Here is a 13,305-nt window from a genome sequence, read left to right on the forward strand (position 1 = left end):
TCCTCTGCTTCGTAGCTGTAAAGCTTATAGAATCGGAGTAAAGTTGCTTTTAAAGTTGACAACGTAAATGAGATTGATGGGTACTTGGTAAAGGGAAGTAGCTAAAACACTTAGCAGCAGTTCCTATGGGAACTTAAACCTTGTTATCTTCTGGGTTCAGCATGTACACTACCCCCAGCCCATAAAGAAAGAAACGATAGTACTTTATTAAAATACCAAAATTTATTTTTTTTCCACATACATTTAGTCTCCCCAACATTTCCATTTGTCTGACCACCACCACCAACACCATGCCTTATCAAAACATTCCATACATACTTAAAATGAAGCTGAGGGTGGAGTCCTGCCTTTAAAAACTAAACAGGCATTTTGGACAACACATTCTTGGCAAGGTAATCTGGACGACATTTATCAGACACGTTAGGGAAAGCTCTTTCAGCATTTGTAAAAAGGACAGCCAAATAATGGTTACTGAAATAAGACTGCAGACTTTAATGAACTGTTTAAACCGTTTTCTTTTCTTACAGAGTCTGTCTCCACTGCCAGAGAGCTTGAATGACCTGGAAGTGTACACAAAAAGTTAGAAACTGGAATCCATTTTTCTCATGATTTTCCATTTACTACCTCCACTCACACCATAAAATATTGACATTAAATTACAACAAAAAAAATACATTCCTTTCGGAGAAAATCAAGTTGAAAGCAAGACATTTGGTCCTTCTGCTGGAAGACTGTTATTCACGGTAAGTCACAATAGCAGGAATTCAGTGAAGGTAAGTGAGAGGATGGGTGTGGACCCGCTAGGCAAATATTGGCTGAACTCTGCCTACCCTGGCTCCTGTCAGACCAACTCCAGTAGCTGAGGCTCACTGCTTCTAAACTCTTTCAAGAACCTATCAATTTGTCTATCAGACAAGTTTACTCTGAACCACTGAGGGAAGCAGGAAAGCATAAGGAATTCCGTCATTGGAACAAACTTTTAACTCACAGGAATTTTAATAGGAAAATCTAAGACACATTTTGGCCTAGCGTATGTTGAGTAATTCAGAAACTTGCTTCCTGATACGCTCCTACAAGAGCTCAGTTGACTTTGGGAGAAAACGTACCAAGAAAGCTATAATCTCCATCACAGAACAGTTCCCCTCTCAGACACCCTCCCCAACAAAAGGCTGAACTGCAGACTGGTCTAGATGGCCAAATTCAGCAACAAGGAAAACCACAGCTCATTTCCTTAGCCAATATGGTGCCAAAAGGAAAATTCTGTGGGTTTAGTAAGCAAGAGATAATTTACCAACCATATAAAAACTGGAAAAATGTAATAAAATATTAGCTTTCCCATCTTAGCCAACTAAACCCTTAAAACCATTCCCATTTACTTAATTTGAAGTATTGTTTGTGGTTCCTAACCCATTGAAACAGTCCAAAGCTTGTAAAGATTAAGAAGTGGAAAAAGAATCCCTAAGTCAGGTTATATTATACAAGTTTTTGGACTTTATCAAGTTCCAATAAATTCAGTTACCTTCTGGTCCTCCGTCCTGAAGCAATTCTTAACATAGTTGGCAAACTTGGGTTCCAGCTTAGGAAGGGAAGAACCCTATTTTGAAAAAAGCAAGCTTTAATGTATGCAGGTCATTTAGTGATTCCAATACACAACTTATGAAGCTTAAACCCTTTGCAATACATGTGGAATTTTACCGAACTCACCTTGCAACATCCCAAACCAATCTGCTTTTAAAACATTTTTAAAAGTTTGCTTCTCTACAGTAACCAGGTATTTATCATAGGAGTGCTTACACGCTAAAATGGCTCTACAAGCATCTTTGCTCGTGCTCAGAAACACCCCAGTGAACATCCACTGCTAAAATAACCTTGTTTGTAGTAATTCATACACTATTCAGACAAACTTGAACTAATTCCGTATTTATGGATTCTTACAAGAGCATGAAACCTGAAACATTACTATCCTTCAACTTCAGCTCTCTAAAGCAAAAAAAACCCACAACAAACCAACCCATCTCCTACTTGCTCTTTAAGACTCATCCTAATACACCAGGTCTGTGAATCTAAGAAACTGTTCTAGAGACATGTCTTTGTGGCTCAGAAATTGTCTTTGTGTTTTTTTTAAAGCTGCTAACTTGTTTGTTCGCTGTCCGCAAGAAATGCTATTGTATATGGCAATGCACAAACCTTTTGCCTTACACCAAGGTATGTTCTAGCACCATCTTAGAAAACATTAAATTAAGCTGCCTGCTACTGCTGCTTCTACACATTTGTGCTTACACAGCATTTCCCAGTAAAAACTCTTCAGCAGCAGCAAACATATTCTAAAGCTCTATGTCAGTTATCTGGTCTGTGTGCTTCCCTCCATAGGGACATCTGTCTACCACGAGCAGCTTGGCACTTCTGCTTACACTGCAAACACCACTAATCCTGCCTCCTCTGAGACACACAAAAACCTACCCAGCATCACTAGATCAAGATGTTAGTTTGAGCTGGCAGAACAACACCATCTATCACTGTCAGGTTCACAACTTAGGGATATGCATTTCGATCCTGATCGCAGGCTGTCATTGTTCACTTTGTATTCACTCTATACTCAAAAACCTTTTGCCTTATTTTGCATTTCCTGGAACAAAACTGCCTCAAAATGCCAAGAATCTAAGGAGGATATAATCCTAATTCTTTAGATGACTTGACTGCCCATGTAAGGGAGGAAAGGTTTTTAATCTCAGACCAAACTAAAACAAAAAACAAAACCCACACACAAATATTCCCACATAAACACACAACTCTTCAGAGCGAAGAATCTGGTTTAGTCACAAATGAGCATATGATCCATACGCACACTCCCGAGTAGTGAAGTAAAACCAGAATTCACATAGTCCAGATGTCAGGTCCTCATTAACACATATTCTGCAGAACAGATGTGTACTCAACCGCAGCCCTAGCAAGCACACAGCTTTCAAACTTGGCTAAGGGGGAACGAATTGCTTTTACCCGTTACACTTTTATCCAACCAGCCTATAACTAAAATGCAATTTTATTTCTTGTACTTAAATAGCAGCTAAGAAGAATACTCATACACACAACCATGAAGTGCTAGTCAGGGCTGATAGTAACCAGAAGCTGAGTGACTGCTCTGTGACCTTCCAAAGATGAAACATCCACTGAGGGGAGACTCAATTAACCCCAGACCTTCAGTTCAGAAAGCAAATGCTTTCAGGTTTTCATTGATTCATTAATGGATACCACAAGCACCTATCTCCCCCTTCTGGAAGTTTTGAGGACTTACAAGCATCTGGATATCTAAGTTGGAAACTGCTTCAAGACCAAGCTATTCCAAGCATGTGAAAAACTCTGCTTTATTCTAGTTGCCTAAAAAAATGTGCGCACTAGTTAAGACACCTTTGGTTTTAATATTTTGTTGGTTTGGGGTTTGTTTGTTTTTTTTCTGTTTGTATTTGGTTTTTTGTTTTTTATTCCCCCCAAATTTTAACTGAGATCATCCACTAATATCAAATTACTGATCACCACTACTGGAGGAATAAAAAAAAAAAATCAAACTACAAAACAGTGTTTTTGTTTAGCATGAGTAAAAAGGTTTTTTTTTTGTCCCACATGAATTTTCCATTCTGAGCTTCAACATCAACATCAACAGGTAACAGCACAGCAACCAGTGACATGCAACCACTTCTTAAAAACATCCAGTTCCTCTGACTTATGGAAGTCTAAAAATAAAGCTGACAAACCTACATTTCAAAAAACTCACCTTATCTATGGACGCTTGCATTTTTGCTTTAATCTCCTCTAACGACAGAGGGACTTTTGGTGTTTTTGGAGTTAGAGTTTTATCCTTCTTGGAATCTGGAGTCTGAAAGATTAGTTTCATTAGGAACTTACACATATATACTACACAAAAAGCCCAGAGACTTGTACATTTAACCATGGGATCACCAATATTCACAAGAGACAGCATGTCTGATTTCAAATCTTGGCTGTCATAGTTATATATTGACCATTGAAGAGTTTCACAGGTGAACCTGAAGCAATAAACAGTATCCCCTGAATGCTTCATATTAAGATTCAAAAACCTAAAGCATTCAGCAAGAAAACTAGCTTCCAAACGGGAATAAACATTTGTTTTACTCGGTTGTCATCACTTACTTTTGATTTAGATGATGGTGTGGACAGCTTAGAGTCTTTTCCATTTTGCTTTGCTTTCTGCATATTTTTTCCTGGAGCCTCACGGACAGGCTGCAGAGAAAGCACTTATGGTTATTTGCCATGAAAAACTGCTATCAGTTTTAAGCTTGTGAACATAATACTCAAGACTTAGTGACAAATACATACCATTTAACCTTTAACAAAAAAAGCATTATTGCCCATACATAATGATCAGCATCAACTATTTAAGCAAAATAAGTATGCTGCAGGAAGACAAATGAAAAACTACTAGTACAGCACAATATAGAAACATAATCAAGTTGTGTTATTTGGGGGCAGATATGGCATGGGACTAATTCTAGGTGGCACCGCAATTCCAAGATCTGACTTGGTGCTTGTCTTCTGTAACATAACCATTACCTCTTGTTTGGCACTTCATACAGAAACATCTCAGATGTCATTGGCAATGTCACAGGTATACTTACAAATTGGATTCTTATATTCCTACATAAATCAAGGGACCATTTCATTCAGCCACACTAGATTTAATTAGATGGCAGGAAATCTGCAGTTCAGATTGTCTTCAACAAGCCTTAAACTATTGTGCACTATCACCTACAGTAACTTATTAGGACAGAGCAGCAAATAATGAAGTAAACCATTAAACACTTGCTTCTAAACAGCAGATACAAACACATAAATTCACGCCAAAGTACACAAGTTCAAACAAATGACTACCTTCTACCTCTGCAGTTGTGAAGCTGTCCTAGATTATTTTACCACCAGATGGCACTCAAGGGCTGATGTAAATTCACATCTGAGCACTTGGCTGACTGAAGTGAACCTTTTTCAATGGGCAGAAAGATCTAGATCTCCTTTTTATTGAAAGTTAGGCTGCTAGCAAGACCTTTTTCACAGCATGAAGGGCTAACTGAAACGGCAAAGCACAAGCCACATCTTTGAGCAGGATTCTGTCTGCTTTAGTAGCCAACACAGAATCATGCGAGTCTAGCAACTGCAGGTGTACACACACACCCTTAAGAATCAGCCATTCCATATGGATTGGATATACATTCACACCCATGTTCTAATGTCCAATTACAATTTCTTTACATAGGCTAAGCTAAATCCAAAGCATCCCATTCACGTATTCCAAAACAGCTGTGCTTAAACTCATTAAGGGACTATCTGCCCAATTACTGTCATCCCTTATACTGATACCTAGTCCATAATAAACCAGAACATCGCTCTAAGAAGAGGACACCTCAACTAGCTTCTGCATTACAATAAATGCGGAGTGCAAATGCCAACAGTTATCTCACTTACACAAAGACGGCTTCCCCTCATTTCCTGTCCTGGTTTCAGCTGTGTGTGGTGTTTAGCTGCCTGCCAGGTTCAACTACAATACCCCCCTTCTGTTTCAGGGGTCTTCGTAGGAATCCTCAAAGACAACTCCATCAGGACAGTTACTAAACACCTATTAGTAAGTCAAAGGGTGTTAGCACTTGCTCCCCGTCTGAATAAACTTAGCTGCAGGTATTAAGTCCATCTGGTCTTACCAGTCACTTCCTTTCAAGTTTATTTAAACAGGCTGTCTAACTTCACTTTCATGGGTGAAGATGGTCACAATGTGTGTGTTTATATAGATATATATGGCACTTACTTTCTTCATTGGTGTTTTTATTTCTTCCTCATCATCCTCCAAGTCGTCCTCATCACTAGAATCGGAAAGGTAGTCACTCACAACTCAGGATTCATACTCACAGCTTTAACCACTTCCCTCCCCAATAACATGTTTTACTCATGAAGGGAGCAAGTCATCTTCCCAAGTCTACCTTATACCTTGTTTTAACATGTGGCAAGGTGTTAGGCCAAATACTCTACTTCCTACTGTTAAAGCAGTTAAATGCATTCCCTTCTGCTTTAATACTGAAGGCATGTATCTTAGGACTTTGACTAATAATAAAGACATTCTAAATTTATTAAATGTTAATGAATTATATAAAACTAAGTTTCATCACCCAGCATGACACATCTGAACAACACTACTTCAGTTTACATTGGTGATAAACTTGAGGTAATTCTACTTATTTTTGTAGCCAAGATAAAAAAGTAGTTCGCTCACTTAACATCCAGTTATGTCACAACTCATTCTGAAAATTAACCCTGTATTTCAAAATACATTATCAAAACAAGAGTACGTACTCATCATCCTCATCATCGTCATCTTCGTCATCCTCTTCATCATCTTCTGACAATTTTGGTTTTTTCTTTAAAAATATCAAGTATGTTAAATGTCAATATCATTTTGTCTTAATAAACAGCAACCCTGATCCAAAATGATTTGTGGCATTAATTACAAGACTAATCTTCCACCATTTTAACTAAAGAACAAGTTACAGCTGCCAAGCCAAAAAGCTATTGACAAATTTACAGCATGCTCTGAGCACATGAACCCTTTCTTCTACACTACAGAGCTTCAATCAGCATTTAAACTCTTGCAGAACACTGATGTTTATACCAGAATCTGCACATACCCAGTTACTGCAGTGGACAAAACTTCCACATAAAAACTGCTTGCTCCTAGAGGCAGCATTATTATCAAACCACAAGAAAATTCTGCAGACAAGGTGACTGAAAGTATATGTACCTGTGGTGTTTTGGCTCCTCCTCCACTTGCTGGTCTCTTTGTCGAAGTGTTCACAATTTTTGTATCATCTTCCTCATCATCTGATTCTGGTTCCTCCTCTAATGCTGATAAAATGATGGCAATGTATAAAAAACTCCATTTAAGAACAGTTAAAACAAGATTGCTAGTAAGAAACAAACAGAAGAGTGTCACCCACAACTAAATAGGCAAGGTCTTACTGAGATACTGAATCAACAGGAAGAAGCTTCTTACTAGCAAACTAACCACTGAGATCCAAAACGGGTGAATAACCACAAACTGCCTGTAACACTCCTCACAGAAAATAAGCTACAGAAAGCCAAGAATTAAGTTCTCAATTTCTAAGGAGAGACACTTAAGAGAACTTCTAAAGACCAGTTTCAAAGACAACTCTACTAAAGAGGTTAGTCCTGGCTTAGTTTTTGGTGCAAACTCAAAACTTCCATAGGCAGTCTCCTCAGACTCTCAACTGAGAAGCAGAAAGCTCTCAGCTTTCTGCTGTGGGACACACTGTGAACCTAAAACCCATTTGTAAGGAGAGCGATTAGAACTCAAACTGCAACGCAGACAAACTCCCCCCTTTATCCACAAAAAACACAGGGCAAGAAAAGGTAGGCAAGCATTTCTCTGAACTCCTTTGTCCCACAGTTACCTCACACCTCTGAAGACAGGGAATTAAAGATTCAGAGGTTCAGTTTTAGAGAAAGTACCGCTTGAGATATCAGATACATCATCTAAGTTCTGTTGGTGCTGACAGGTTAGCAAGATCACAGATTAGCAACCAAGTAACACATACCTACAAGATGTTGACCGCTGATGTAAACAGGCCCTGAACCACATTTCAACCTCAAGGCCACTGGCGGTGTGATCTCAAAGCCACCTAATGAAACCTAAGCAAAAAAACCCCACCACTTTATTTATTCAAATATTAAAGACAAAGAATGCTTAACAGATAATCCATTCTAATGAAACCAGGAGCACACACATCTGTAGGCTCCCTAATATAGTTACCAGACCTATCCACATTAGTTTCTACTCAGCAGCATTACCAACTCGAACATTATCCATCTCATCCACCCCCAGCATTGTGGAGTTCCACTTGTACAACATCAGTAACACTGATTCAAAGAAATCAAGACAGGCTACAGATGCAGCTGCCTGCAAACACACACATTTGAATACACAGAGATTATATGCATAATTACTAAAACTTATTTATAAAAATGTATCATCGGAGATCACATTTATTGTAGATTTTCCCAGGTTCCTGTACTTACTGTAGGCTGCACTGACATTTTCAGAGATGCCAGTACTACTTTAACAGGGTTGCCTTCATAGTCCAGTGCTTCTGCTTCTACAACATGTAATTCGTCTTTGGCTCCAGCCCCTAAAGTAACCTGTGAAGTAAAGAAGAGTGGACATTCTGAGAATCTTCCCAAATATTCTGAAGTCTTTTAAACTGAACTGCATTAACTGCCCAAGTGAGGAAGTACAAATGCAAGTGTAGAGGAAGGGAAACAACTGCTATCACTACTACAGAACCACCACCTTTATCCTTATCCTTCCTGCCATGTTTCATCTGCCAATTGCTTCACTTTTTACGACACTACATGCTTTTTGCTTATTTGACATTCAGTCTTGAAACTGAACACATGCTCAGTTCAGTGCTGTCATTTATGCATGTGCCTTCTGCATTAATTTACCAAGGACTGGAGCTGCTGTTCCAGAGCATTCAAATTTCAAGTGCCTGGATTCCTTACCTTGGGGGCAAGGCTGGCACTTCGTGAAGATTCAAAATCATAGCTGCAGGGAGGCAAATGAATGACAGACATGGGACAGGCCTGAAATTCCAGTTCTCTGAACCTCTGACATCTGAGTCAGGATTACATGCAAGAGGTGTGAAAACCAAGAATCCCTTGAAGTATTACAATTATTCCCAAGACCAGTGAACAAGGCTGTGTTTCCTTTCCCAATGCTCATGACAAGAAAGCTTTCACCCTCCCTGGAAGATGTGGGCGTAAACATGTCAGGCAGAGACACCTAAGCTCCCATTCTCCAACAGCATAGTTTTATCCACACTATAGCAACCCAGACAAGATGTATCAGGCTGAACGCTGAGAAACAGAATATAGAATTCAGTACTCCTGACAAGTTCTGTTACTGTAAGTTTAAAGAGGCAAATTGTTGCACTGATCTCACCTCTCAAATAGGCTGACAACAACAATAACCTATCTAGTTGGTGGAACTACCCACCAGGACAAGAATTTAAGAGCATGCCCTCCACCACCAGTTACTCCTGTCATTTGCACCAGTTCAAGCAATACTGCAGCACTATTAATTTATTTACTGAGTGTCTGGCAAGTATCCATTCATGTACTTTTATTTCTGCACTGAAGGAACGCACACTGGCAATAAACATGCAATGAAGCAGTGAACATCCCTCTTTATGTTCTCAGCTGTCATTGGTAAGACACTTACAGAAACCTTCATGACACTTTCCACCTCTACACACTTCCATCCTCCTGCCCTTTCAATTTTAGCCTTGTTTTCTCCCCACCTCTTTCTGTACCTCACACCCATGTCATCTCCACAATTATATCTTAACTGATGTGCCAGTCTTTATATATCTAATCTTATCAGGGGCACAGATCAGTCACCGAGTATTCGCTACCTTCACACTTTACCTTCCATCAACCCCTTCCTCCACTTGCCAAGGTATGTCCTGTTTGTAGTTATGTTTAAGATCTTGCAGGCCTCTTAGACATTTCTAGTTTGTCATTTGTTATTTCAACCTCCATTTCTCCTATATATAATATTTTGACTTTAAAATGACAGGTTATTGAATTAAGACTTCTTTCCTACAACCATAAAAACTAAGTATTGGTTATGCATCCAATCTGCTTCATCCCCTGAGAAGAGTGCACACCATCAAAAGAGATGCTACAGGTAATTTTCCAAAAAATAGGAATTTTGGATAAGGCCATACAATTTGAGTATCACTGATTAATTACATCTGCAGGAAAAACATTCAAATATGAGAACTAGCCACATGAACTTGTCCTATACACACTCTACTGTTATATTCTTCCCTCAAAGGACATCCTAATTAAGAACAAATTAGTCATTGCCAAGGCTGTAATTTTGATAAAATGCAAGGACTTAAGACACATGATTCACTAACTGTATAAGTGTTCTAAGTACCACTGTGAATAAGTTTGGAGTGTTATTGCACAAGTCTCCTGTAGGAAGCAATTCTGCTGTAGGAATTAATCCACAATTATAACACTCATTTGTTTTCAGGTATCATTAAGGCATCCTGTGTTTAAATTGTAATAAACCCTAAAGCAAAGAGATGCTACAGCTCTTGAATTCTTTGACCCTGAAGTTGTGGCATATTATCATTCTGCTAACGAAAAGTAACATGCACTGGCCAGAACAAAGGCCTTAAAATATTATATCTCGGCTTGTGTGGTTGCAGAAAGATTTAAGGACATGTGTAAGCACTCTCAATGAACAGATCCTGATTTCCAGGGTTACCATGCTCAGTGAATAGTCTGTTAGATTAACTAGCTGAATGAAACCAAGCATTTCCCAGTTACATCCTTAGAGAAAATAACACTAGGGACAGTAAGTCAAAACATAACCCTTCTTCCCCCCTTTAGTTATTAGCTGCTTAGGGAAAAAAATGTTACTGGAATTATATTTGGAGAATATATGGAAAAGCTTTTAAAAATAAAGTTTCTAATAAATTCTGCTAAAATGTGCCCATGCATGATTCTTGTAAGTATATCCTTCCCCTATGCTCCTGTAGCATCTGAACCATTGTATTAGAGATGTCAGTGTATACTCCAGCCTTTAATTCCAATTAGTACAAATTCCAATTTTACCCTACCAAACATTCCAATGTTACCCTACTGTAAATTTATTTTTAAACTTTTCCAGCCTTGTGTTGCTTGCTGTAAACAATAAAACATCAGTGGATATTTTCACCTTTTTTTTTTTCCAATACAGCAAATATTTTGGGTGACATGATATGCTCCACTCCCAATAAGAATAGCTTATTATTTTAACAGGTTCACATAAAAATACCAGTAAAATAAACTTATTAAAGGAAACAAACGTACATTAAAAAACTCACGTCTCAAAACATCACACAGCAATGATTAAAAATACAAAAAGATACTTGCCGTTCTCAAAGATAACTGATGCTCATTTTCTTCATCATCTACTTTGAACTGATACTCCTTGTCTGCTTTAAGCTCACAGCCTGAAGAAAAAAAAAAAAACAACACATTAAATTATAAGCATACTATTTTATCTACACGTGGTATTTGCTAACCACTTCTTATTTTAAAACTTGCTGCTTCATTGCTCCGCACTTGGACGGAAAAGCAACGGCACTCCAGGCGCACAGGAAAAGAAGCACGTGGGATGGGGAAAAGCCCAGGCGAGCCCACGGCCTACAGCCAGCCTCGCAGCTCCCAGCCTGCTCCGTTAAAGCCCATCCGCCGGCAGCCCGCTCGCGATCCACGCTCTCCGCGCTGCCCGGGGATAGAACCTCTCCCGGGACGCCGTACGCCAGCGGTCGGGCCTCCCCCGGGACCGGCGGGCGCGCCACGGCCCGTCACCCTCCACGTGCTCCATCGCCCGCCGCGCCATGTGCTCGGCAGCCGGCCGCTCCGAGCGCGCCCGCGCCCACAGAAACAGGCGGGGAAACGGGCGGGCGGTGCGGAGAACAAAAGAACGCGGGGCCGGGCCGCCACACCGCCACGTGCGAACAGCACGCCACGTGGGGCAGCGCGCGACGCCAACGGCCGCGGCCGCCGCGTGACCCCTCGCCCCACAAGGCCCCTCTCGGCCTCCCGCCCCGCTGAGGCGCCGCCCCAGGCCCACACCAGACCGCGGCCCCCACGCCGGGCCCGCCGCCTCGGACCGCCTCTCGCTCAGCCCCAAGGACTGAGGAAGCGGGCGAGAAGGACCAGCAGGCACGGGGAACGCGAGGCTGTGGGAGCCACAGGCCGTTACCGAAAAGGAAGGTCTGCGGGCGCAGGGGTCCCATGCTCTCCATGTCCATGGCGCTGTCCTCCATCTTCTCGGCCTGCTGCGGCGGGAGCGCGGACGGCAATGCTGCGCTGCGGGCGGACGCGCACTAAAGGAAGCGCCGTGCCCGCCCACTCCCAGATATAGCCCGCGCGCTCTCGCGAGACCCGCGCGCTCTCGCGAGACCCGCGCGCCGGCCACGCCTCCTTTCGTCCCGCCGTGCGGCCTCTGCGCATGCGCCACCCGCGAGCGCGGAGGAGGGTGGGGGGGCGGTCCACAGCGCCCTGCGGGGCTGCGGCGCCTCAAGATGGAGGCGGCGGGGGGGGGCGGCGCGGGCCGCGGGGACACTCGCCGCTCTGCCGCGCGCGGGGAGAGGGGAGCGAGCGCCGCCCGGGCAGGTGCCCGCTGGCCGCTGTCACCTGGAGGGACCGGGCGGCGCCAGGAAGTGCCTGCGGGGGCCCGGCGGGGTGGACCCGGCGGGGTGGACCCGGCGGCTGCGGGGGGCGGAGCCTGGGCGCTCGGTGTCTGGCTGCGGCCCGCTGGGCCCCTCAGATGCCTCCCCGGGCCTGGCGAAGGCCTTGTCTTGGTGGGACGCTCTCGGTATTTTATTGTGTGCACCGTAGAACCGTTTTGTTTGGAAAAGACCTTTAATGTCATCGAGTCCAAGCATTAACCCAGCCCTGGCACTGACCCATGGCCCTGGGGACCTCATCTCCGCAGTGGCACCAAACACCCACCCTCAGGCACCATAAATGTTCATGAGCTCACAGCCCTTGTCAGCTTTACTCTAAAACCTCGAAAAGCAGCCACTTTCCAGTCTGGGTGAGCTGCCATTCCGAGTCGCTGCCGCCCGTGCTGCTGGGCTCTCAGGACCAGCAGGCAGCAAGTTCGGGAACCTCCTTTCAGCTGGTGAGCGATGGGAGTGAAATACTCCATGTGAATTGGCACGTGGGGACTTCTGCGTGTCACAACACAAAAAACAGAATCTGTTTGGTTTTTGTAGTAAGAGACACAAGCCCTTCAAAGACTCGTGTATGCATCACCACCTTCGCTGGCCGTGGGCACCTCTTGGAATACTGTCCAGGCTGCCCTCGTGTCCGGACGCTGGGCTGGACAAGTCAGATGTGTTGGGTGCTCTAAACTAGCTACTCTCAGAATTTCTTTACCTGAACACCTGCTCTTCAAAAATAAAAGCATATAGCCTCTTCATGCTCATGTCTCTCTGTTAAACTGATATATGTAGTTTGTATTGTGAAAAATGCAGTTGTGATTCGTGCTAAGATGTTTAATATTTACAGGTATAACCAAATGAGGCACGGACTCTGAACTTGGAAAAGGGAAAGGTGGTTAAGTTCTATGTAAAAAGTTATGAAACTTGTTTAGGAAGTTATACTGATAGAGCGAACTAACATTTTAAGGGTTAAGCAACTATA

The 13,305-nt window shown here is 42.4% G+C and overlaps 1 protein-coding gene across 1 annotated transcript; it reads right to left on the minus strand.

Moving 5' to 3' along the window:
* Nucleotides 1-200: 200 nt before the first annotated feature.
* NPM1 (nucleophosmin 1) lies at nucleotides 201-12,012 on the minus strand. Its single transcript, XM_082063404.1, has 11 exons — nucleotides 11,858-12,012; nucleotides 11,020-11,099; nucleotides 8,110-8,229; nucleotides 7,629-7,722; nucleotides 6,815-6,918; nucleotides 6,370-6,434; nucleotides 5,828-5,882; nucleotides 4,165-4,254; nucleotides 3,770-3,871; nucleotides 1,520-1,594; nucleotides 201-560 (listed from the first exon to the last, which is right to left on the minus strand). Exons 1-11 carry the CDS (start codon nucleotides 11,919-11,921, stop codon nucleotides 522-524), a joined length of 888 nt encoding a protein of 295 aa, XP_081919530.1. The 5' UTR covers nucleotides 11,922-12,012; the 3' UTR covers nucleotides 201-521.
* Between the last annotated feature and the right edge of the window lie 1,293 nt (nucleotides 12,013-13,305).

Source organism: Streptopelia decaocto (genome assembly GCF_964273445.1).
Source record: "Streptopelia decaocto genome assembly, chromosome: 12".
NCBI lineage: Eukaryota > Metazoa > Chordata > Aves > Columbiformes > Columbidae > Streptopelia > Streptopelia decaocto.

Excerpts from the sequence above, each read along its gene's own strand:
- NPM1 (XM_082063404.1), bottom strand. The coding sequence starts at position 11,921 with ATGGAGGACAGCGCCATGGACATGGAGAGCATGGGACCCCTGCGCCCG. Across the intron at positions 8,230-11,019 it reads ATCAGTTATCTTTGAGAACG|GTTACTTTAGGGGCTGGAGC; the intron begins GCAAGTATCTTT and ends TTTACTTCACAG. Across the intron at positions 561-1,519 it reads TCAGGACGGAGGACCAGAAG|GTCATTCAAGCTCTCTGGCA; the intron begins GTAACTGAATTT and ends GTACACTTCCAG.